This window comes from Felis catus, chromosome C1, assembly GCF_018350175.1.
Source record: "Felis catus isolate Fca126 chromosome C1, F.catus_Fca126_mat1.0, whole genome shotgun sequence".
NCBI classification, from domain to species: domain Eukaryota; kingdom Metazoa; phylum Chordata; class Mammalia; order Carnivora; family Felidae; genus Felis; species Felis catus.
In genome coordinates, this window is record NC_058375.1 from 151,422,175 (window position 1) to 151,447,304 (window position 25,130).

Here is a 25,130-nt window from a genome sequence, read left to right on the forward strand (position 1 = left end):
TTGGTGCCTAGACTCACCCTGCAAATACTCAATTGACTAACTTGCACTGTGGGGCTTTTGTAGTTCTTCAACGAGAATGTGTTCAGATTTTTGTAAGTGCTAAAGAGTCATAGGATGCCATGCTTAAGTTTTGACTATTATCTTCTTGAAGATTATATTAATAATTTCATCAAGACTGCTTTTGAAGATAAACGAAACAAGACTTGCCTCCAAGGTATAAATTGAGGAGCCTGAAGAAAGACTCTTTGTCCTCTCCCTCAAAAAACTAACTCCAACCTGGACCTAACATGCCTGACATTTCTACTTTTCTCATTCTTTTAAAGCTGGAACCTGCAAAGAATTGTAACCCACGTTACTTTGACACAACTTATTAGGTCATGCAGCCTGAGGCCTAGCAAGCCGTGAGGGAACACAGGCAGATCAGCTTTGACTGGGGAAAGAATAATGGCCATGGAAGAGAGAGACCGCTGGTGAAGCAGTGAGAATCCTGCCTGCCAGAGGGCAGTATATGAGCAGCAGGCACTGGGAAGGTCCACAATATACTGAAACACATGTGAAGGCACAGGCAAAGGAATGATCCAGAAGAAAAGGCATTTCTATCTCAGGCCAGCGTTCATGTTACCTTTGACATTGCAACGCTGTCTTAGGTTTCCATATGCTGTGGAATCATCTATGCAAGCATGCAGACAGCGCCAAGCTGAAAATCTCAGCGCAGAGTCTCTTCATGACTGGCAAGTCACCACAGCTGCCATTTTCTATGTTTTCTAAATAACTAACACTATGAGAGAAAGTGGAGGAGGCTGCTCACAAAGGCTGTCGTCTCCTCTCAGTATTCCTTCCCATGCTTGAAACCAGAACTATCTTCACTTTCTCTGTGGTAGATTTTTATAGACTCTTCAGAAGCATATAGAAAATTTGGAATTAGTGGTATGTGGTCTTGCCTTGAATCTCAACAAATTTGTCATCCCTCACTTCCTAAATTATGCTATATTTACCTGACAAAAGACAAATTTGGCAAATTAGAAAGTTGTGCAGATAAGGAAAGAGAGAGAGAGAGAGAGAGAGAGAGAGAGAGAAAGCAAGCAGGCAAGTAGTGGCTTGACTAAGTTCACTGCACAAAAGCTAAATATTTAAAATGATTCAAGGCCATAAAACTTATACAAGCCATAATTAAAATATTAGTATTGTCACTTTCTTTTGGAATGCTGTTTAATTTGCTGAACCTTAAGGTAGGATGTGGAGAATTTCAAAACAATTAAAAGAAAAATAAGGAATTGATTAAAGCCTTAAGAAATTGTGCTGAAAGAGTAAGGATTTTACTTCACCAATTTAAAGTTTTCTTGAGAGTAGGGTCAGTGCCTCGAGTTCATTTGTATCTCCCCATATATGCTTTTCACATAATAGGTGTTCAATAATTTCTTTTTGAGGGGCTCCTGGGTGGCTCAGTCGGTTAAGTGTCTGACTCTTGATTTCAGGTCTGGTCATGATCTCAAGGTTCGTGAGTTCAAGCCCTGTGTTGGGCTCTGAGCTGATAGTGCGGAGCCTCTTTGGGATTCTTTCTCTCCATTTCTCTCTGCCTCTCCCCCGCACACATGCGCGCACACACACACACACACTCTCTCTCTCTCTCTCTCTTTCTCTCTCTCTCAAAATAATTAAAAAATAAACTTAAAAAAAGACAAAAACCTATTTTTGAATTTGGTGATGATGTGGATACAGAGAAGAGAAAGACCCAGAGTATATTAGATGAGTTCAGTTTCTACTTTATGTAGTAGTTCATATTTCCTAAATTGACAGTTTAAGATCAGAATCAGTCTTTTCTGAACTCTTAAAACAAGTAGATTTTGTTTTGAATTTTTGTGTTCTTACTGGACAAAAGAGGAAATAGACCATAAAATTTTTCAATACCTCTTCAAGCCATATAATTATTTTTCCCTTTTATATAACAGCAAATAGGATATCACATTAAGATGAGTAACTAAACCAATTCATTGTCCATACTGAGTCAGAGTGATTTTTCTAAAGTGCAAATCTGATTCCCTATTGTCATCAGAACGACATCTAAACTCTTCTTAATGGTTTCCTCATGATTATTTGGCCCTTGCTTCCTGGCCCCAACTCCTTCCCAACCTTACACCACCTCTCACTAGTCAGCATGCCCTCCTCCAATTTCAACTCAACTGACCTATTTTGAGTTTCCGAAACTCTCTGTGCTCTCCCTTCCCTTGGGGCCTTTACAGGTTATGCCTTCTGTCAGGAATTCCCTCACTAGGTGTTCTGCCTACCTACTCGTTCCTTTTTCTTTCTTTCTTTCTTTCTTCTTTCTTTCTTTCTTTCTTTTTCTTTCTTTTTTTTTTGATTAAATTGAAATATTTCAAATAGTGAAGCATACAAAGAAAGAAAGAAAATGGTATGACAGATGCCAACTTATCTACAGCCCCAATTTAAAAAATATTAACGTTTTGCAATTTTAGTAACAGCTAATTTAAAATCAATTAATGGAGTCTGTGTTTAGATACAACTGAAGGAGATTTGCATCTCCTGCCCTTCTGCTTCCTTCCGTTGAAACAGCCACTCTCTCGTAAGCAGTGTATCATTCCCATGCACGTGTTTGTGCTTTCAGTATGTAGGTTTATGTCCATAAATGGTATATTTATAATTTGGTGTTCCAAAGTAGGGAGAATAAAACTGCCTGGTGAATAAAAATACAGAACATTTGTCAAATAAAAAGAGGTAAATGTCTCATAAAAGTATTTCCTTAAATTTCTTAATTTTTATGGGTGCCCATACACGGTAAAGAAGTAAAACACTAAGATCAGTAACAAGATAATGTAATCTTAACTTTAAATCAGAGCGTGGAGTGAAAAATCATAATGGATTTAAGTAGTATCAATACATAGATATGAAATTTTACCCAGTATTTAGGTCATAGATGTGATATGTTGCTGTGTAAGAGTATCTCCAAAGCTGTCGGAAAGAAGAGAGACAGAGACAAATTATGATTCTTAAAAAGCTTCTATCAATAATGTATAATAACAAATGATTCAAGATTCAGAATTATAAAAGGACTATTTTCATAAAGCACTAGGAAGGATATGTTTCAATTCCAAAAGAGTCTTCATTTAAAGAGTTTTACTGTGGACTTTTGTGATGTTTGTCTAAGTTCCAGAACTAATCTCAGCAGTGATTCAACCCTCACTCCATAAAAAGCATATCCGAAGACATTTCTTAATATAAAAAGCTTTTCTTTGACACACTCTATCCTAAGAATTTTTCCTTTATGCTATACCTTGATATGAAGTAAAACCCCCATGATCTCCCTGGCCATAAGGATTACCCCAAACCTGTGTAGTTCGTTACAATGATACCCTCTAAAATTAGATAAAGAGAATTTTATTCAACACAGAGTTTTGTTACAACATGTTTGCCTTTCTTAAAATATAACACTTTTTAAGAATAATAGAAATTGAAAAAGAAATAGAAGCTCCATAGTTTATAATTCCTCCTGAAAAAAACTGCTCTTTTTCTCATTAAGTGTATTTGTTCTGTGGTTAGTGAATAATACAAATATTATTTTGGATTTTGTTTCTTAAAAGAGCTTTCAAACTCTTGGCAAAGAAACTCCAACTGGTTAAAACATGTCTTCCTGAAGACTGGTAGCGACCAGGACCCGGTCTACTGGAAAATAATCAGCAGACTGAACAACTTGGGGGGGGCAAGATTAACTATTCATTCTGTATTATATCTCACATAGGATATGAAAAATGGCAGTAAAAAGGTTCTCTCTCTAAAGGTAATCACTAGAAGTTTCATTTGATAATAAATTCTTTTGCCTTCTTGCAAAATTATCTCGAAGTTGTGTAAGTAGAAAAAATAAGATCATCAACTTCCCTCTATAACTTCATTCAAGAAGGGGAAACGAAGTAAAGGTAAATGGTCTGATTTGGTGGGATATTCCTACCCCAGCTTTTTGAAGCCACAGATTTAAACCCTAGTGTACCGCTGACCATATATTATCCTATTTGAGCAAGTGAGTTAAATAAGCTACACCTCGATATTTCCATTTTCCATAACAATTAACTTTCACAAGGTTAAAATATGTGAGGATTAACTAACGACTTATGAAGTCACCTAGTTTTAGAAATAGAAGTGTAATTGTCCCGTTTCTGATAAATATCAGTGCCCCCAAATGAAGTCCCCTACCCCAGAGGAAAGTAGTTTCTACCGTTGGAGGATAGCCAGACAAATGCACCAAATTCTGAATTATGCGTATGTGCTTCAGTTATGTTTTTTAGGCTCATCTAGAACTCACATTAACTTCTTGAATATTTAGAGATAAAAATATACTCTCACTTCCTCTTACTTTTATAAACCAAACTGTGGATTAGTAGCAGATATAAACGGATATACCCAAATTAAATAGTCAATACCTTTGAATAATCACTTTCTAGATAGGCAAATTGCCGATCAGGTGACAAGCCATAATTTGAAGCATTCACACTTTTCTGAAATCATAAATAAGTCAATTAGAATATAGAAGAAAAACCAGAGCCATGTAAATGTGAAGTATTAAAAGGATATCGCATAATTGACATACTTTTACGTACATATACTGTCTATGCAATTAAAAAAACGTTTACATGGTACTTACTGTATACAAACAAATTTATTAAACACTATGAGAGGAAGATGTGATACATGGAATATACTTTGTGATTTCAGGAAGCTTAATATGTTAAACTTGAAAATAAGTAGCGTATTGCAAATTAGAAAGTTCTATTGAAGAAATACAAATATAGCATTGCGAAAGCATTTGAAAAAGAGTTGATTAAATCAAATTCAGAGGATCATTGGTTGCATGAGGAAGAGAGTATCATCTGAGCTTGACTTTAAAACATTAGCAGGCTTTTGAGGGTGGAGAAAGTGGGAAGAGCCTAGGAGCATAGAGCAGCAGAAGCCTACATTTCATAGTTCTTGTTTGTCGAGCGTGTATTCCAGGTTAGGTGCCGTCCTCCCACATTCAAATGTTACACTACTTACCTCTTCTAGAAACCCAGACTGGTATTATTCTTCCTACTCTTCAGAGAGAGAAAATGAGGCACACCGTGGCTGGTGTGGTATGGAACCTTATTTAACTTTCCATAGCTAAGAAGTGACAGAACCTGGATTTGAGCCTCAGTTTGCCTGTTATAAGGAATGATTTCTCAACTCTTCTCTCTTACTACACTTTTTTCCCAGAGAAGGAAAGATGCTGGGTGATTGAGAGGAGGCAAAGGCAGTAGTATAGTGTGACTAGAAGAGAGAACTGGAGAATTCAGTGGGGGATGGATCCGAGAAGGCTAGGTCAAGTGCTGAGAGTTTGGATTCTGTTCCATGGTCATTGAGTAGGTGGCAAAGGTTTGAGGAGGAAGATGATGCTGGATACATACCATGGTGCTATTACTCAAAATGGTATATGATTCTCCTGTTTCAATATTGTAATATACTATATCATTATCTGTAGACTGATGAAGATATTCTTGTCCTTTAAACAAGAAGGAAAACAAACTTGAAATGATCCCCCTTAGTAGGAAATGCATTTATAAGAAAGAGAAACCTCCCTTATTTCACAGATGTGCTTTGCTTTTCTTCCCTGTCCAGGACATTGCTTCGTCAGACTTAAAATAATTAGCTGACAGTGGAAGGGAGGAAAGGATGCTCTTTTCTATTTTCCACAAAAATGCCACATTTGCTAGTAGGCTGCCCTATTGTGACCAGTTCAGGGTGCTGCGGAATAAAATTGGGTTTTCTCTGTGATACAACAAAGAGGATAAACTGGTGTGTTTAAAAACTGGTGTTAAAATGGTGTATTTGTTTTGAACTAAAAAATACATTATATTTGGGTTGTGTTTGATTTACTTTAAAACTCTTTTGATGTGCATTTTATTTTCTAAAGAGAAAAATGAAAATATTTAAATGTGTTTAGTCCCACTTTAGATACAAACTATAATACCATAAATAATTTAGTTGACCTTACTATTTGTTTGGACTTATCTGACAATATCCTATTCTGAAAACGTATATGCAAATATCAATTTTATGGCCTATGAAGGATTTTTTTTTTTTTTTTGTGGCCAGGATGGGATTTGTCCATTTCTCAGATTATCTAGATTAACAATGGAATTTCTCTGTTGGTAAAATTCTTATGGCCTCTCCTAAATAGGTGCATATTCAGAAGAGTCATACAATACGCTCAGATTGTTCTAGCAATGTACTCTCAACTTTCACTTTTTTACTGAAAATCCAAATGGCATCATTACTATTCGGCAAATGGTTCTGTCAAAGTGCTTTGGTGGCCATTTGACTTATCTAAGTAAGTGCTCTTTTTTTCTATTTCAATTGATATGGCCTCTGTTACCATTGAGATGTATTGGCACGAAAAATAAAAACAAAAACACGTATTTTCAAAAACCTCAAAAGGTAAAGAAACAATCCACTTACCTGAAATCCAGTTTGGAAAAAATGTCTTATAGGAAAATGTCCCATTTAAAATATCCTTCAATGTGAGTGTTCTTGTTGTACTTCCTTCAGAGTCATGAACTTTAGGGGAGATGGAAACAGTATTACTAAAAAGATGATTAATAACGCAAATAAATCCTGAGCCTGTCTCTCATCTGTCCTGTCTCCTGTAATGAAAACACTGCCATTGCTAAACTTTTCACCCCTGTTAAGAGTTGTGAGTGTCATCGCCTCGATAGAGAGGCTAATCAAGGCCTAGAGAGACAGTCGGCTTGCCAGAAGGAGTATGATGGGTACTCAGGAAGGCCATGATGGGTTGTAGGAACCCTCTTCAGGCAGCACAGGGTTGTCAGAGGTCTTTTATAAAAGATAAGATGACCTGGGGCTCAGACGTTAAGCTTCCTAGTTCAGCCCAGGTCATGATCTCACAGTTTGTGGGTTTGAGCCCCTTCTAGGGCTCTGACAGCTTGAAGCCTGTAGCCTGCTTCAGATTCTGGGTCTCCTTCTTGCTCTCTGCCCCTCCCCCAATCGCGCTCCATCTGTCTCTCTCAAAAATAAACATTAAAAAAATATTAAAAAAAAATTTTTTTTTAATTCTAGAAGTAGAGGATTTCCATATAAAACGTCACCTAAGGTAGCTGACAAACCACAAGGGTGACAGAGCGTGAGTGGGGGAGGGGCAGAGAGAGAGAAGGAGACACAGAATCCAAAGAAGGCTTCAGGCTCCCAGCTGTCAGCACAGAACCCAATGCGGGGCTTGAACACATGAACTGGGAGATCATGGCCTGAGCTGAAGCCGGATGCTTAACCGACTGTCCCACCCCGGAGCCCCCCCCCCCCCAAATATATTTTTAAAAGATGAGGTGACCTTCCAACAACCCTAAACCTTGCAAAGCTGGGATTGCAGACCTAGCTTAAAAACTTCGTCCTTTGTGTGCCTGGGTGGGGCTCGATGGGTTAAGCGTCTGACTCTCGGTTTCAGCTCAGGTCATGATCTCACGGTTGGTGGGTTCAAGCCCCCGCATGGCGCTCTGTGCTGACAGTGCAAAATCTGCTTGGGATTCTCTCTTTCCCTCTCTTTCTGCCCCTCCCCTGCTCATGTGAGAAAAGCCCTCTCTCTCTTTCTCAACATAAATAAATAAACTTTTTAAAAAAAAACCACACCTTATCTTTTAAGCAGTTCTTTGTACTTCGTCATAGATGCTTGGCTTGGATTACTACTGGTTTGTCAAGGACATATTTTAGCATCCCATTTGGTCAGAAGAGATCAGCCAAAATCCTTACCTTCAGACATCTCAAGAGAGAATGTATCAATGAAAGTAGATAATTTCTTATCCTGACTGGGATTTTTATAAAGAGAAAGTGGGACAGGGAAAAAAAAAAAAAAGAACCGAAACCACATGATCTATACAAATGATCTTAAAATTTCCAGAAGTAGAGGATTTCCATGTAAAACCTCACCTAAGGTAGCTGACAGACCACAGGCAAGTTTCACCTACATTTGAATCTTCCAAAACAATTGTGTTTTTCAAACACGACTCTATTCTCAGAACACATTCATTACAGAGCTCCTCAACAGTCAGATACGCCAGATGGATAGTATGGCAACCATCTTCCAGTCCTCCTTCATATCCATATTGCCATTCTCCATCCCTCCCACCCTACCCCTTCTCCAGGCCATCACTTACAGAACCAAAACTTAGAAAAATGTCCTATACCTTGAATAGCATTTGTGAATCTGGTATTTGCCCATGTAAAAATAAAACTGTCGAAGATGAGAGCTATAACTTTATCCTCCTGCTAAACTGTCTCATAGCTTTCCATAACTCTTAGGATAAAGACCAAAAATGTTTGTCTGAACTATAGGCCCTGGATGGTCTGGGATGGCCCTCCAGTCCCTTCTTGCCTCTCTGTCATTTCTTTTTAGATTCCAAACATACTGGGCTTTCTCATTTCTTTCTCTGGGGCTTCTGCACTTCTTTCCACCTTCTCCCCTCCCATATCTCCTAGTCATGCTTGAATGCTTAATATAACGGCTACTTCCTCTGGGAAGCCCCTTCTGACCCTCTGGTTTAGATCTGGTTCCCTTGTTATACATTACCATAGACCATGTTCTTTTGCATGAAAGCATTTGTCTTGATTTGTAATCATGTATGTATTTGAGTATTTTACTATTATTTCTCCACCTTCTACCATATTCTCAGTCACAATAAGTTCAGGGACCACGTGTAGTTTTGCTCACCATCACATCCTTTGTATCTAGAATACAATAGGCATTTCATAAATGCTTGTTCAATGGATGAATACCTTAAATGAAGAATGGATGGACGGACAGATGGATGGATGGATGGATGGATGGAAAGATGGATGGATGGATGAGACCTATGTCCTCTTTTTTTACAGAATCATTCTACTACTAATTTCCTGTATGGCTCTGGTAAGTCAATCTCTGGCATCATAGCTTACTCACCTGAAATATTATGAAGGACTGTACTAGAAAATGATAATACTTCCAGCACTTCCACACTAGATTTTGAAATTTGAGAATCAACATGCTCTATAACCTTGTAATTACATACATGTACTGCCATGTGATAAGAGTTAATTGACCAACTGGATAATATCATCTTATGTTATTTTAACTGATTCGCACTGATGTATGTATGCTCCATATGCTTAATTAGGACACTGAATTCTTTTCTTAATTTACTAAAAATTATTCTGGTGGCTATAAGAACAACAGGTGGCTGGTGAACCCTTTTGCAAGTAGACCCTAAATAATAACACTAAGTTATTCGGTTTTTTAAAATATTCATCTTCTTAAATTCTCCTTGAATTCTAAGCCAGATAGTTATTCATAATAAAAGTTCTTCTATTTAATTAAATGCTCTTGTGTAAGATATATACCACTGATTTTTATAATTCCTATTCAATGAACAAAAGACCATTTTACTACAATAACATTAGAATACTTGCTAAGTATTTTAAATAAATTTTACTTAACTCTTCTAAAAGCAAATTATAATCTGTTTCTAATATAGTCAAGGGGAAATTCTAATACTATTTGCAGTGGAAATTACTTTCCTTTTTGAGATGCATTTAATTTTGTCTACACAATCCTGAACCTATAGATGAAGAAATTTTCAATTCAGTGAATCCCTTTATTGTGAATACCAAAAAAAGCCCTAGATAATTGCTTTGTAAAAAACTTTTTTTGATATTAATTCAATAAATAAATATAACATTGGTGGTTTATTTATTTACTTTTTTGTCTAGCATAAGTAATACTTTGACTTTGGCTGATGACTTACATAATAGATTTTCCTATTTAAATATCCTTGCATATAATTTTCCTTACTTGCAATTATGCTTAATGGATAAATTCATAGCTACAGTTAATTTTCATTTCTGTAGAAGGTTAAATTAAGTGAGCTAATTGAAATGAAACATTGAGCTCTATGCTTGGAACATGGTAATCAGTGAATAAATGTTAGCTTTTGCTATTAACTTATCTGTATTCTTTAAATATTTTTTCCTTTTTTTAAAATTTGGGAATAGTTGACACACAATGTTACATTAGTTTCAGGTGTACAACATAGTGATTCAACAAGTTTATACAGTCATTATGCTATGTTCTCCACAAGCATAGCTACCATCTGTCCTGTTACATCGCTATTACAATATCACTGACTATGTTCCTTATGCTGTGCCTTTTATTCCCGTGACTTATTCATTCTCTAACTGGAAGCCTGTATCTCCCACTCCCTTTCACCCATTTTGCCCAACCAAATAAATATTCTTGATCAGTGTTTTCCAAACTAATTTGACCACTGGCACCGTTTTTGTTTTGTTTTGTTTTTGAATATCTACTAAAACCACAGATGGGAAATGCAGTTTCAGATTAGACCATTAGTATATAATTAATGTTCACTTTTATTTTGATACAATAAAATTCATCAGTTGTGTTTGGAACATTTTGGTCATCTTACAGCTTTACAACTGAAATATCACAATTGTGATCGTAAATGCAGTTAGTACTAATATCACATACATGGATAAATAAAGTTTATAAAAAACAAGAATTTCAAGTTATTTTTAAAATACCTACCCATTTTCCTTTTCATATCCTTAACAATCATACTGATCCTTGTCAGATTTTTCAAAAAGAATTTAAGGATTAGTTATTTACTCTTTTAGAACCTCTAATTTAGATTATTCAGGAAAGTTACATGAAAGTGTATTTCATACTACTCCCTAGTTAGTCATTTTTTTAAATGGGTGCATAGTAGCTATAAATGCCAACAATCTATATAGAGAACTTAGCATATGTCCTATTATGACTCAAAATATCTGAAAAGCAATTTTAAACATGTATTAATTAGATTGCTAATTAGTATAGTGATAATAAGCCCCACCAGCACCCAAGAAGTGATGAGTGGATGCACAAAAAACATATCCAGAGGAGCCAGCTATGTTGGTGTGGAAATAAGGTTCATGGCACAGATTTAGGGCAGGCCACTGCTCTTAACCTTACGTGTGGTGTAGCCAGAGTTCAGAAGGTGTGATTATGCCAGAGTCAGGCTGGGCTCAGAGGAGTACCAAATCAAATGGGAAGAATTTAAATTAGGCATTCTTTTCTTTCTGCTGAAAATGGCCACATGTTCATAAATGCAGTGGAGTAATATATCTGTTCTGAGAAGTTGCATTAGGTCACATAATATGAGTTATGAAACATGAAGTTTACTCAGAATTTCCAATCCAAGCTTTGGTTGTTTGTACATCTAGAAAGACCATAAACATAGTTATGTTTTACTACACTACCAGTGTTAAAACCCCTGTATCAGCTACCAGCAAAAATGATCTTCCACTGGGTTCTATGAAACTGTCATTAGCTAACTGCTATCTCAGTACTTACCTAAATTTATTGTACACATACCCTTTTCATCTCTATATTTATGTGAATTGGATAAGGTGTGGGTGTTTACCCATGAGAGTAGGGTCTGTATTTGATTTTTGTCATGCATATATGCCCAGTAGCCAGGACTACTTGGCATAGAGTGGGAGCACGATAAATAACTGTTGAATTAAAAAATAAATCAACTAAACAGATTTTATGTTAACTTATTTTTGTCAATTCTCCCTCAAAGATTTGCATATCCTTACTCTTTACTCTCCTGTCCATGTTGTGAATTCATGTATACACTCTTCTACCTGGACATATCTTCATTTACAGAATGCATAAAAGTTTAGTCCTTGGAGTCCCTGGGAGTGCTTTTTGATAAACAGATTCCTAGTCCTTGTCTCAAACCTACTGATTTAGAATCTCTAGACCCTGGGGCCCTGGTAGCTTTTATTTTTACCAAGCACCCCAAGTTGGGGCTTCTTCAAAGAATCCAAATTTAGTGATTTCGTTGAATCTACTTGATTCAATGTACTCCTGGGCCTATCAGTGGACTTGCTCTTTGCCTATAAATTCCTGGTCTGCATCACAATCCATACCTCATAGATAAAGACACTCTACAACTAAGTGTTGATCGTGGATTTCAAAAGGTTGATGGTCTCTCTTAATGTTTATGCCCCTGTGCAATCCTCCTGCTCATTATCTGTTGAGGCTGTGTCTACATGGACTCCTCTTTAGGTACATTCCCTCTGCTGATCCTTGAAGAATGGAGAAAAGGCAAGGGATGTGTGTGTGTGTGTGTGTGCTGATTCTGCCCCAGATTAGATTAAAGGAAGATTGCAGGGAAAGCATGGGAGTCATTGTTTTCTAGTGGTTTGAGTGTGTGTGTGTCTGTGCACACGCACGTGTGTGTGTGTGTGTGTAAATCAGTATAAAGTGCAACTCTGTGGCATCAATCACACTAAACAATTTCTAGTCACTTGAAAAATATTCCACTATAGTTACTGTATGAATAAATAGATTTTCATGCACTTTTCCAAATAACATTTTAATTTTGAAATATAACCTTTTGATTATTTTGGAAGTTTAGTTTTGGCATCCAAAATTCTTAAACTTTAAATTGTTGAACAGAAGCACAAATGAATTCTGAAAGCATATCTCTCTTCTATACATAGCTGACACTCACTTGATTAACACCTAATTCCTGACAGTGCCCTTAAATTCAATTTGGCCCGTCTTTAGCACAAGTTACTCATACACCGCTTTAAACACTCTAATTAACCATACTTTAATTATCTTCATTTTCAACCTATTAAAGCAAAGCTGAAAATTACTTCAATTACAAATCCGAGAAATTACAATTCGTAGAAATGATTCACAAGTAATGATTCACTATTTTCTTAATTCTTTCTTAAAACTTTGTGTATTCTTTATCAGGATTCTGTTTCTATTTCTGCTCTTTAATTTTCCAGTCCTGAAAAACTGAGAGTAAGTGTTGGAGCAGAGACATCTGATGTTAGCTGCAATATTCATCATCAACTAAATGAGAAAATACGGTTTATTAAATGGGAACACAAATGGCTAGTAGGTCATTTTGCTCTCACTTTTGAACTTGACTTGGAAACAATGCTTATGAGCCACCTCAGGGAAAGTGACCCGAGACCCCACACACACCACACCTGTGCTTCTGTGGGGTCTGCAGAGATGCTGTTTGTGAGGCAGTGTCACCTCCAACCATCACACCAGGTCATGCATGTTTCTGGAGTGAACACCGCAAGGGTTGGGGTAGGAAGTATTAGGGTATGAAGTATACTATTCACAAACTAACATTATATTTGAGCAAAGGCTTACAACTCTGAAAAAAAAATAGGTCTGAGGCAGCCTTAGACGAGTAATAATTTACTAGGTTCTTATAAGTACTAAGTACACTACATGCATTAGTCCCATTAAATATTCACAGCAACTCTCGGATGTAAGTACTATTATCAACACTATGTTACAGATTAGGAAATGGAAATTAGAGAGATAAAGTAACTTGCCTAATACAGAGCAGAGATGGAGTTTAAATCCAGCTCTATCTGATCTTAGAGGCTCGCATCTTATTACTATACTGTGATTTAAAGTGAGAGCACACGTTAAAACAACCACAGAACAAAACAAACACAAAAATAAGGTCAAGAAGCAAGCCACACAAGAGCGTAGAATAATTACACCTGAAAACGTAGGTGAAGAGAAAATGAAGCAATTTGAGCTTCGTCAAAGCAGAGGTCGCAAGAAACCTTTTAATGTCTCACTGAAGAATGTAGTAGTTCGCAGTTCTGAAAGCAATTTTCCACAATTTTCTCGACAAATAACACTAAACAACGTAAGTCAAAGGAATTGTCAGTTTTTCAAGTCCGTTTGTGTATTATGTCATTCTTGTGCCATGTTATTATAATTAGGGCATTTTTTCCCATGATCTCTAAAGCTTTGAAGATCAGAGGACATGGTCAACATAATGCATGAGAACAGGAACAGTAAATGCCATTTGGGTGACCTTGAAGGTAAAAGCATACCTTGTCTATTTTTGAAGGCTCACTCAGTCTACGTTGCCAGCTCGTCTGCCTCTAATATCTGGTTTCGATTTTGGAGTGGCTCCTATTGTTATTCCTTGGGGTCTGAGGAGAGCCACTTTCCTCAGCCATTTCATTTTAGGATTTCTATTACACATGGTTGGCCTGACTCACCTCCACCACCATTGCCACACTTGACCCCCCCCCCCACCTTGGATTTGTTCTTTAGATTCCAGACCTGTATATTAAACCTTATCCTTGGGGTGCCTGGGTGGCTCAGTCAGTTAAGCATCTGTCTCTTGGTTTTGGCTCAGGTCATGATCTCACGGTTTGTGGGTTCGAGCCCCATGTGGGGCTCTGTGTTGACAGTGAAGAGCCTGCTTGGGATTCTCTCTCTTTCCCTCTGTCTCGGCCCTTCTCCTGTTCATGTGTGTACATGCACACACACACACTCTTTCTCTCTCTCTCAAAATAAATAAATAAACTAAAAAAAAAAAGCCCTCCTTCTTAACATCTCCACTCGCACATCTCTCAGGCATTTCAAAATCAGTATGTTACAAGCTAAGAATAAAAGAATTCCACGCTGCCCCTCCAGACTCCTCCAAGTAATGACACTACCATCCATGTAGTTCCTCAATTCAAATACCTGGGAGTTATCCTTGACTTCTCTCCTCCCCCTCTTCCTTTTTCCAGCACCTAAACCTGACAACCCTGTCTCCAAAATCTCTCTCTACTGTGTCTGCTTTTCTCCATTTCTAGACCAATGGCTTCAAGACCAAGCCATTTCTCACTAGGTAGACTATAATGGACACCTAATTGCTCTACCTGCAACTTCATTCCTGATATTTCATTCAGATTTTGATTTACGTTTTTCTAATGACTAATGATGTTGAGCATCTCTTCATGTATTTATTGGTCATTTGCATACCTTTTTTTTTTTGGATGGGGGATATGTCTATCTTTTGTCTATGTTTAAATTGGTTTATTTGCCTTTTTATTATTGACTTTTAAGAGTTCTTTAGTTGTTCTGGATTCAAATCAGATATATGATTTGCAAATATTTTTCCCCATCTTGTGGGTAGTCTTTTCACTTTCTTGATGGTATCCTTTGTAAGCCCAAAGCATTAAATTTCAACGAAGTTCAATTTATGTACTTAGCCTTTTGTTGCTTGTATCTATGAAACCATTGACTAATCCAAGAACATGAAGATTTATTCCTATGTTTTGTTTTAAGACTCACATAGCTTTAGCTCTTACATTTAAGTCTCTTACATTTAAGTCTCTGATCTATTGTGAGTTAAGTTTTACATATAGTGAGAGGTAAGAAGTCCAATACCTGTTTTTAATGTGGACATCCTGTTCTCCCAACACCATTTGTTGAAGCATTTTCCCCATTAAATTGTTATGGCACCCTTGCAAAAAAATCAATGAATCATATATATAAGGCTTTAATTTTGGACTTGAAATTGTATTCCATTGATCTATATGTGCGTCCTTATGCAGGCAGCACACTGTTATGACTATGTAAGTTTTGTACTAAGTTTTGAAATAAGGAAGTGTGATTCCTCCAACTTTGTTCTTTTTCAAGATAACTATTCTGGGTCCTTTGCATTTCCATATGAATTTTAGTTTTCAGCTTGTCAATTTCTGCAAGTTATCTGGGATTTGGATAAGAATTACTTTTAATCTGTAGATAAATTTAGTGAGTATTGCCATCTTAAAAATATTTAGTTTTCTGATCTATATAAAGTTTATGTAGGATGTCTTTCCATTTATTTAGATCTTTTTGTACTGTTTATGGCTAATGTATGTTTATTGCTAATGTACAATTGATTTTTCACACTGATCTTGTGTCTTGCAACTTTTCTAAAGTTGTTATTATTTTCTAAAGTTGCAACTTTTCTAAGTTGTTTGAATAATTTTCTTTTGGTGAATTCCTTGAGATTTTCTATAAACCATATTATATCATCTGCAAATAGAGATAATTTTATTTCTTCCTTTCCAGTCTGGATCCTTTTTATTTCTTTTCCTTACCTAATTGCCCTGGTTACAACCATCAAAAAATATGGAACAGAAGTGGTGAGAGAAGACATGCTGTGTTGTTCTTGATCTTAGGGGGGAAGCACTGAATCTTATAGCACTGTGATGTTAGCTGTGAATGTTTTGTAGATGACCTTGATCAGATAGAGGAAATTCCTCCTATCTTTAGTCTGCTTAGTGCTTTTACAATGAAAGAGTGTTAGATTTCCTTAAATTTTTCCTGTGTCCATTGAGATAATCACGTGGTTTTTGTCTTTTTTTTCCCATTAATACAGTTTATTATAGTAATTGACTTTTGGATGTTAAACCAACATTCTTGGGATAAATTCCTCTTGGTAATGCTATATAATCCTTCAAACATAACTGAATTTGGTTTCCTAGTATTTTGTTGAGGATTTTTTTTATCTATATTCCTGAGAGATATTAGTCTGTAACTTTTTTTCTTGTGACATCTTTCTATGGGTTTTGGTGTCATGCTAATACCGGCCTGTGGAATGAATTGAGAGGCATTCTTTTCTATTTTTGGAAAAGTTTGTGAAAGATTGGTAATAATTCTTCTTTAAATGTTTGGTAGCATTTGCCAGTGAAGCCATCTGGGCCTGGGGTTTTCTTTGTTGGAAGTTTTAAAATCACTAAGTCAATCTCTTTAGTTCTTAGAGTTCTATTCAGATTTGCACTTAATCTTGAGTAAATTTGGGGAGTTTGTATCTTTCTAGAAATTTTTCCATTTTATATATGTTACCTGATTTTTTGGCATACAGTCTTTTCATCCTGTTACTTTAAAGATTCTATCACATCAAGGGTGCCTGTGTGGCTCAGTCAGTTGAGTGTCCGACTTCAGCTCAGGTCATGATCTCCCAGCCTGTGGGTTCAGGGCCGCGTCGGGCTCTGTGCTGACAGCTCAGAGCCTGGAGTTGCTTCGGACTCTGTGTGTCCCTCTCTCTCTGCCTCTCCCCTGCTTGTGCTCTCTCTCTCTCTCTCTCAAAATAAATAAATAAACAAATAAATAGACATTAATTTTTTTTAATTTTACATATTCTATTACATCAGTTTTTCTACCAAGTATAAAATCATAACCTATATGAAAAAATTTAATTTAGATACTAAGCAATCATATTCTTTTTATGATTAATAGGAATACAGGTTAATAAGAGTTGTCAGTTATTGTTTTACTACATAATTTTTGTTAATTCACAAAGATACTGAAATGAAAAATAAGTTCTTTGCTTTGCATATAAATAGGGAATAAATTTATTTATTTATTTATTTATTTATTTAACATTTATTTATTTTTGAGACAGAGAGAGAGCATGAACGGGGGAGGGTCAGAGAGAGGGAGACACAGAATCTGAAACAGGCTCCAGGCTCTGAGCTGTCAGCACAGAGCCCGTCGCAGGGCTCGAACTCACCGACTGCTAGATCATGACCTGAGCCAAAGTTGGTCGGTTAACCGACTGAGCCACCCAGGCGCCCCGTGGGAATAAATTTTAAACAAAAGATTGGCTCGTGTTTGATTATCTTACGGAAAATCATTTCAATTTGTGCCTACTGTGCTAATTATTACAATATATTTTAAGACTCAGTTTGACTGTCTCTGGTTCTTAAAAACTTTTATCCCCAAATACACAAACCTGATTTGAGCTTTAGAGATTTTTTTTTCAAGTATATCTGTGACTAGAAGTTCTTGTGTAAGTTGTAACACAATTCCCTTTGGAAATCAGAGACAGGTAAACTCCTCTGCATGATGGGACTCATCCAAACACGGATTATTTTCTATATTATTTAAAATTTGGCAAAACTCATTGAAAGTTTGCCAAGAATCATCTTCTGTGATTTAAAAATCCAAGTGCAAATTACAGAAATATAATCTGCAAAGTTGATTTGTTTATGCTCAACTCAAAAGCTCTTTCATGTCCATGAACTTTCTGAACCTTTTCCTCAATCCTTCAGACTTGCCCATATTTCCTCCAAAAGAACAGTGAAAAAATAAGCTTAAAACTCTTAGATGTTTGAGGGAGTCTGTTTCACAGTTCTGAATGTTGATACTGGGAAAATTTCAAGCCCTAAAAACATATTCACATCTCCTTTGAAGATGATTTCGTCTCACATGTATCTGATTTTACAAACAGTGATGACGGAGGTTATAGTAGTAGTAATAGTAATATTACCAACTGTGGATTTTTGCCTAAAATGCAGGCATCCTAAATTATATTTCTTGCAAAATACTGATTTCAGTTCTTTCCAAATTGTCTATGGCTTCAGATATCTTCTGAAATGAATTATATAAGGCATTACCTAGCTAAGGGAGCAATCACTGTAGATTTTATATAGGTGTGTGTATAACTGTAAACATATGTGTATATACATATTTTCCTGTGCTAACTGGTTTACACAATTTGACCTCACAGCTATCATTCTCTTTTTGATTCCTTGAACTTCTTAAACACTTTCCTGCTTCAGGGACTTTGTGCCTGCATTTCCCTCTGCATTGAGGATTTATCCCTGGCTTGAGGATTGTAACCCCCCTGTCCTTAAGGTCGCAGCTCAGTTGTCATCTCAGCGGAGGCTCATTGATGACCTTCTTTACAGACCAGATTGTGTCCCCCAAAATTCAAAGACTGAAGCTCTAACCTTTGATGTGATTGTATTTGGAGACAGTGCCCTTAAAGAGGTACATAATTAAGGTTACATAAAATCATAATGGTGGAGCCCTAATCCAATATAACTGGTGTCCTTATAAGAAGAGGAAGAGGCACCAGGAGTGTGTGTGCATAGAGAAAAGGCCATGTGAGGACACAGCCATCTACAAGCGAAGAAGGGAAGCTTCCAAAAAAACCAAACCTGTCTGCACCTTGATCCTGCACTTCCAGCCGCCAGAACTGTGACAAAATAAAGTTTTGTTTTTTAAGCCACCCAGCCTGTGGTATTTTGTTAGGGCAGTCCTAGATGTCAATACAACCCTCACTCTACTTGTTCTAGGTAACATTTTTAAGAAATTGAACTATCTTCGATATTTATTTGCTTATCATCAGACTGCTCTTTCTTAAGGATGGAGATCTTGTCATCCATGCCCTAGACTAGTGGCAGTTATTTGGAAGGTGTTTAACAAATAATCGTTGGACAAATGTCAGGGAGCCACAGTGGACTGGATGTTGTGGATATTGGATAACTCTAGGCTGCTAATCTCAGGTTTTTCATATTTAGTAGACTGTTATTTTTAAAAATTTTTTAGGTTTATTTATTTATTTTGTGAGAGAAACAGAGGACGAGCAGGGAGGGGCAGAGAGAGAAGGAGAGAGAGAATCCCAAGAAGGCTCTGTATTGTTAGCTCAAAGCCCAATGTGGGGCTCGAACTCAAACCATGAGATCATGACCTGAGCTGAAACCAGGAGTCAGACACTTAGCTGACTGAGCCACCCAGGAACCCCGGAGATTGCTAGTTTTAATCCTAGGAGGAATCATATGCCTCATTCAGTCCAAGGGTTAAAAATCCAACTGTTTTCAGAAGTCGGGCAGATATTGTAAATGAATATGGTGTCCTGTGCACAATAAAATGGGAAGTTGTATGGTCTGTGGCAGACTGGAGAATGCATTGCCCATCTAAAGAGAGCACCTACTTTTCAACTAACGGTTACCATGGGCCCAATGTTGCCAGATCTAATATTTAAAGTGGAGTAAAAAATCTAAGATTTTTATGTGAAATCTTCTGATTCTTAAAAATTGGCAACTAATACAAATTTGTATAAAACACTGCCAACCCCAAAACAACAAAAAGGGGCAAAATGTTTAAAGGTAGACAGAGGATTTCAGGGACATCTGAGGCTGGACTTCCAATGGTTCTCCTTCCACTGAGAGATCCTGGAGGCACTGCCCAGGAGAACTTTCAACTTCTCCACACTGCATTCTCCCTCTCTTTTTCTTTTCTTCAGTTTTATTCTGCACCTCCCTTTCCAATTTCCTTTATCTTCTTCCTTTTTTCTTCTTGCTTTTGCGCCAATGCTGCTAGTGTCCTATGTGAGTGCGTTGTGCACAAAAGTTTCTGAAAAATACTTGTTTTTCGTTCAAGGAGGTGAGGGATAAGAACAGGGATGGTACCCAAGGGTAAAGACTCCCTACTCTCAGAACGGAGAACACTGTTGAAATTGGAATACATCAACGGCCTACTTGCCATGTATGTTAGGATGAAGAACACAATAAAATTCTGGCTGTCACTATTTCAGTAGCTACTCCATATTAAAATCATAAACAAAAAATAATAGCTAATACTTGTGGAGAATTTGCTCATTATCATGTGGGGAACTCTACACGCAGTAGAAGTTTAGGGGAGGGGCAGTGCATGCCCACCTTTCCTTTCACACACAATTTATACAAATCTGGTCCAGGAATTCTGAGAGTGTAAATTATGAGGCAAGGAAGGCCATATAGAATTTACTTTTGAAATTCTAGGGGCGCCTGGGTGGCTCAGTCGGTTAAGCGGCCGACTTCAGCTCAGGTCATGATCTCGCGGTCCGTGAGTTCGGGCCCCGCGTGGGGCTCTGTGCTGACAGCCCAGAGCCTGGAGCCTGTTTCAGACTCTGTGTCTCCCTCTCTCTGACCCTCCCCTGTTCATGCTCTGTCTCTCCCTGTCTCAAAAATAAATAAAACATTAAAAAAAAAAAAAGAAATTCTGGAACTTCTATCACTTTCCAATTCTAGTTTTTTTTGTGGGTTTGTGTTTATCTCTTGAAATCTCTTGTAACAAGATCTGTGCATTTGTCTTTGGGGTTGGCGAAAACAGGGGGAAGGTTAGTTTCATTCTTGGCCTCATTGCATCTTCACAAGAGAAGTGGAGCGATGCTTGGGAAGAAGAGAGTAAAAGAATAGAGTCAGGAGACTAGAAAGGGCATCGCTGAAAGGAAAGTCAGCTGAGGCCAAGGGGGATAGCCTTGGGCTAAGGGATAGAAAACCCTATGAATTTCCCATTTGGTGAAAATAAAAATGGGAAATTTTGGAAGTATCCAAAAATGTTGTCCCTTGTTTTTATTATTATGTGAGTAATGTAAATGGATCTTTTCATTTCACTACTACATTTTCTATTTTTCCTAAAATCCTGCCTAATTCCTCCACAGCTCTTTTAGAACTGAGGCTGGTGTTCCTGGGACCTTCTCCCTGTGTGGAAAAGCCCATCTCTCTCCTTCTGTCACTGAGACCTGGTGGGGATTGGCAGAAATCTCCTCTGGTGGTGATGACTACGCATCCACAGTGGGTTTTAACCTTGCATTTAAGAAGGAAATCTAGACCACTGCATCTTTGTTTCCCCAGTAACTGGCACAATGATGGGCAGGTCACTGGTGGGACTCAATTCGGTAATTAATAAATAAGCAAGCCAATGTTTCTTAAGTGGGTGTTTAAGTTTCTCAAAGGAAGACTGTTCTTATACTGGCACAGAAACCCTGGGCTAAGAATACGAGGGCACTTGAGGCCAATGTGAGGTAATGGTATTTCTGAGGAAGTGTGAGAAGGCTAACTGGAAGCTTACTTGGCATTGAATTCTCTGTTCCTCCTTCCCTTCTCCTCCTGCCTTATTACCTTAGATGCTATTCTGACCAGGCACCGGACAGATGTGAGAGCGAAGTTCTGGATCTGGGATGATTAAGGAGTGAGGTGAGAAGACAGGAGGGAGGTCAGAAGGATGTGCTTAGCATCAGGGCTGCCTGTACACTGACTTGAGGGAAGGAAAACTTCCAACCTGTTCCTGCTCAGAAAAGTAAGGCGACGAATAGTCCCATGTACAAGTTATTGAAGTGGCAATTCTGAGAAGTGCTTCAGCCAACTTAGAATAGAAAAAGAATGGCATCATGGATATAAAAGATACAGTTCTCAGCTTTTTTTTTTTTTTGGTGATTTTTCTGTTGCTCGAGGAGTAATAAAATTTTATCTAAAGTTTAATTTGATTATTTCACTCTTTCAAGAAATTACTTTGCTCGGAGACTAATCTTGTTGGTTGAAATGGACAACTATGTTACAAATGATAGGACTTCAATATATATGTAGATTATAACATATATTTATGTGTGTAATATACATATCTAACCTTGGGAAGAAGGTAAGGATTGAGATCGTATACAACTACACAAATGTCTATGTGTTATACTTTTTATAAATGTATAACCATAGTATGTTTGTTATTAAAAATTATGGGTTAAACTGCAAAGTGCCAATGCAATCCAATCTTGCTTGTGGACATGGCGGCAAGCTCAGAAGAATATCTACACACTCTTTGTTCTCAGAACATTAATTTTGGGGCGAGCAAAGTGTTGATTTCAAGTACTGGTGAGTTTCTCTCAAAATAAGGAGTTAATTTTGAACGGATTAGCATTCAACAGGTCACTTAGACCTAATCCACTATCTGACAATTAATAGTTTGAGGGAAATATGGCCCAAAACCTTGGAGGTGAGACACTCGTCTGAAAACAATTTTAATTTGAAAAAACATATGAAAAATATGGATGGGCACACATATCTCAGCAGCCTAAGAATAATCAGTGCCAAAAGATAGCAGGAATAAGGACTAAAGATTAACACTGAAGATCTAAGAACACTGCTTTCATCTTGTTGACTAACTTCTTCATTTTATAATTCTGTGAAAATCCCAGTAACATTTTGAACTTTTCAAAATATTTTTCTACATTTTGCTTTTTTTAAAGCAACAGATCATTTTTTTAGCTAAAGGCTTACCGCTGGTCTGCATTTATTGTCAGTTAACCTGTAACCAAAAATGTTTCCCATCTTAGCTATCATAAGCTTTTAATATTTATTAGTACAAACTTTTCTCCTTTCCCGAGATCCCAACGCTCAAGACCTGTTATTGTTGTGATATTTTTCCTATTTGAGAATTTGAGCTTCTCTTCATCAACTGTTTCATAACAACTTATTCCCCTAATATCACTGGATTATTTGTAGACAGTCTTAATTTAAATTCAGACTAGTCCCAATATCAGTTCACACTATCTTCCAACTTACAGCAAATTGAGATCAATGTGAATCTTTTAAAAGGATCAATTTATCACTAGACATAATGCTCACTTGATGATAGTCTTCTAATCTGATTTTTCATTGCTACTGCATCCAGAGCAACAATTTCACCTTTTCTATACAGCTATTCCTGCGATATCTATTTTCCACTGCCTTCTTAAATTTTTAGAACGATTCGTAATACAAAACCCCATAGGCTCTGTTTTGACTTTTCCATTCTTACTTTATTTTCCATAAGCGAATCCGATAATGAAAAGCAATGTTAGTTAAAAATATTTTCTCTAAAGGCCTGTCCAAACTTGTAACTTAGCATATATTGTTGGCGGGTGTGTGGGGGGAGTGATACGGAATAGTGCTTAGGCTTTTCTATTGCTGAAGTAATACTGGAAATCCCTTCCTACTTGTGCCTTAAATTCCTCAGTATTTCTGGTTGCTCAACAACATCTCTGTGAGCCTCTATGTCTTCTTAGAAATAACAGACTTACTTTGGGAAATAGACACTTAGGAAATGTTCGATCACTTGCGACCATGCATTAGTGCACTTTCCAAGCTATCCTAAGCAGAGAGAGAGCAAAACAGAGAAAATTCTTACCTCTTGAAGGACGTAAGACAATGCACATCACCAGCAAAGCAAGAACAGCAGAGGTGGCAATTCCAAATACAATTTTTAACCATATCTACATAAAATAAAGAAAATTGACAGATGCACAGTTTCTGCTAGGAAGTAGAAATGGCAAGATTTTGTTTACACCTTAATCCTATTTCTCCCTCCCCACAAAGCTTTTGATTGTTTTCCACTGATCTGGCTGTAATTGCTGGAATTCTTCCAGCTCGGCCAGAACAAATGTTTCTGCAATATATTCAGAATAATCTCTCCCTCCCAACCCACTCCAGGAAGTGCATACTTATGTATAAATCTTTACCTTCTAAACAATAGAAAACTCTGATCAAACTCAACCCAGCTAGTCCTCATTCTTTAGCAATACCTGAGGCTGCATATACTAACCTTCATTTTTCCAGATGTTTTTGAAAGTTAGCTGACTTCACAGCGTGGGTCACTGGATCTGTGAAAACCGTTGAAAAGCAGCAAGTCTGTCTTCAGAGTTGGAAGCTGAAGCTAGGACAAGGTTTTTTTTTTTTTTTTTTCTTTCCACGGACTTTTGAATACCGTGCCAAATTTCAAAAGATTTCTGTAAAATTAGAAACAGATTTTGGGGGCGTTCTTGGCCTTAAAATGAACTGTGAGTGGCTCAAGGGAGGTTTTATAGCCTTCTCATCCTTGTAAATTCTACACCAACATCTGCTTACGTTGACATACAGAGGTTTTAGTTTTATTTTATTTTTTTTTAACAAGTTTGGGTTTATGTTTCATTTTCTTCTAGAAATCGCTCATGGATCACTTTGGCAAGTATAACCTTTTATTTTGCAACTGAAATAATTTAAAATAGTAGAACTTCCAGGTACATACAATCTATATATGTCTATTTTTTTTTTGCAGAGAAAGAAAATTAAAGCCATATAAGATTTTATGAGACATACACCACATAACTGCACATTTTTCTTCCCCTGGGAGATTATGAGGTATTTGCGGACAGAAATGTTTTTCTTTCAGCACAATTTCTTTGTCCATATAGCACCATATGCACTTTCAGTAAATACAGAAGTTTAAAAATTCAACTGTCTAAACCCACGACTGCTTTACTTTAAAGAAATAAAATGCCATCTGGTGAAATTTAGTATGGGTTAGGTGTGTATGCACAGGCCAGAAAGATGAAAAGATCAGTAAGAATAATTTACCAGCAGACCTTTGGAAGAATGGAAATGGCTTTGCAAAAGTGATATTTCTGCTCCTATCTCAGAATATATTCTGAGAGAAAAGACCATTTCGTAATTATAAAGCCTCTAAAACAAATAAAAAAGCATTTGAAAATAGAAGTAAGTCTTAAGTACAATTTCCTTTTGGCTAAATCCATGTAATTCCAAAGCAACTGGTCAATTCAACAGACCAGAAAGATGGTTGACTGAATTTTTAAAAAATGCATGCATACAACAGTTTCTTGGAGTTTTCTGGCTGGCTCAGTGCAGTTCACTTGGATAGATTCTGTGGTTCCACGTAAACACAGTTG

General features: G+C 37.0%; 1 protein-coding gene across 2 annotated transcripts in view; it reads right to left on the minus strand.

Annotated features, from left to right (window-relative positions):
* Positions 1–24,211, minus strand: part of FAP (fibroblast activation protein alpha) — a 73,911-nt gene extending 49,700 nt beyond the window's left edge. The window contains exons 1-6 of one of the 2 annotated variants that reach the window (XM_011285347.3): positions 24,011–24,211; positions 23,597–23,681; positions 6,481–6,579; positions 5,430–5,524; positions 4,431–4,505; positions 2,915–2,967 (exon numbers count right to left, since the gene is read on the minus strand). In XM_011285347.3, coding sequence (XP_011283649.1) covers positions 2,915–2,967; positions 4,431–4,505; positions 5,430–5,524; positions 6,481–6,579; positions 23,597–23,681; positions 24,011–24,016 — 413 coding nt within the window. In that variant the 5' untranslated portion in view covers positions 24,017–24,211. Of the gene's footprint in view, positions 1–2,914; positions 2,968–4,430; positions 4,506–5,429; positions 5,525–6,480; positions 6,580–23,596; positions 23,682–24,010 lie in introns of those variants that run through there. The other variant, XM_019838169.1, reaches the window with a different exon arrangement.
* Positions 24,212–25,130: the final 919 nt, after the last annotated feature.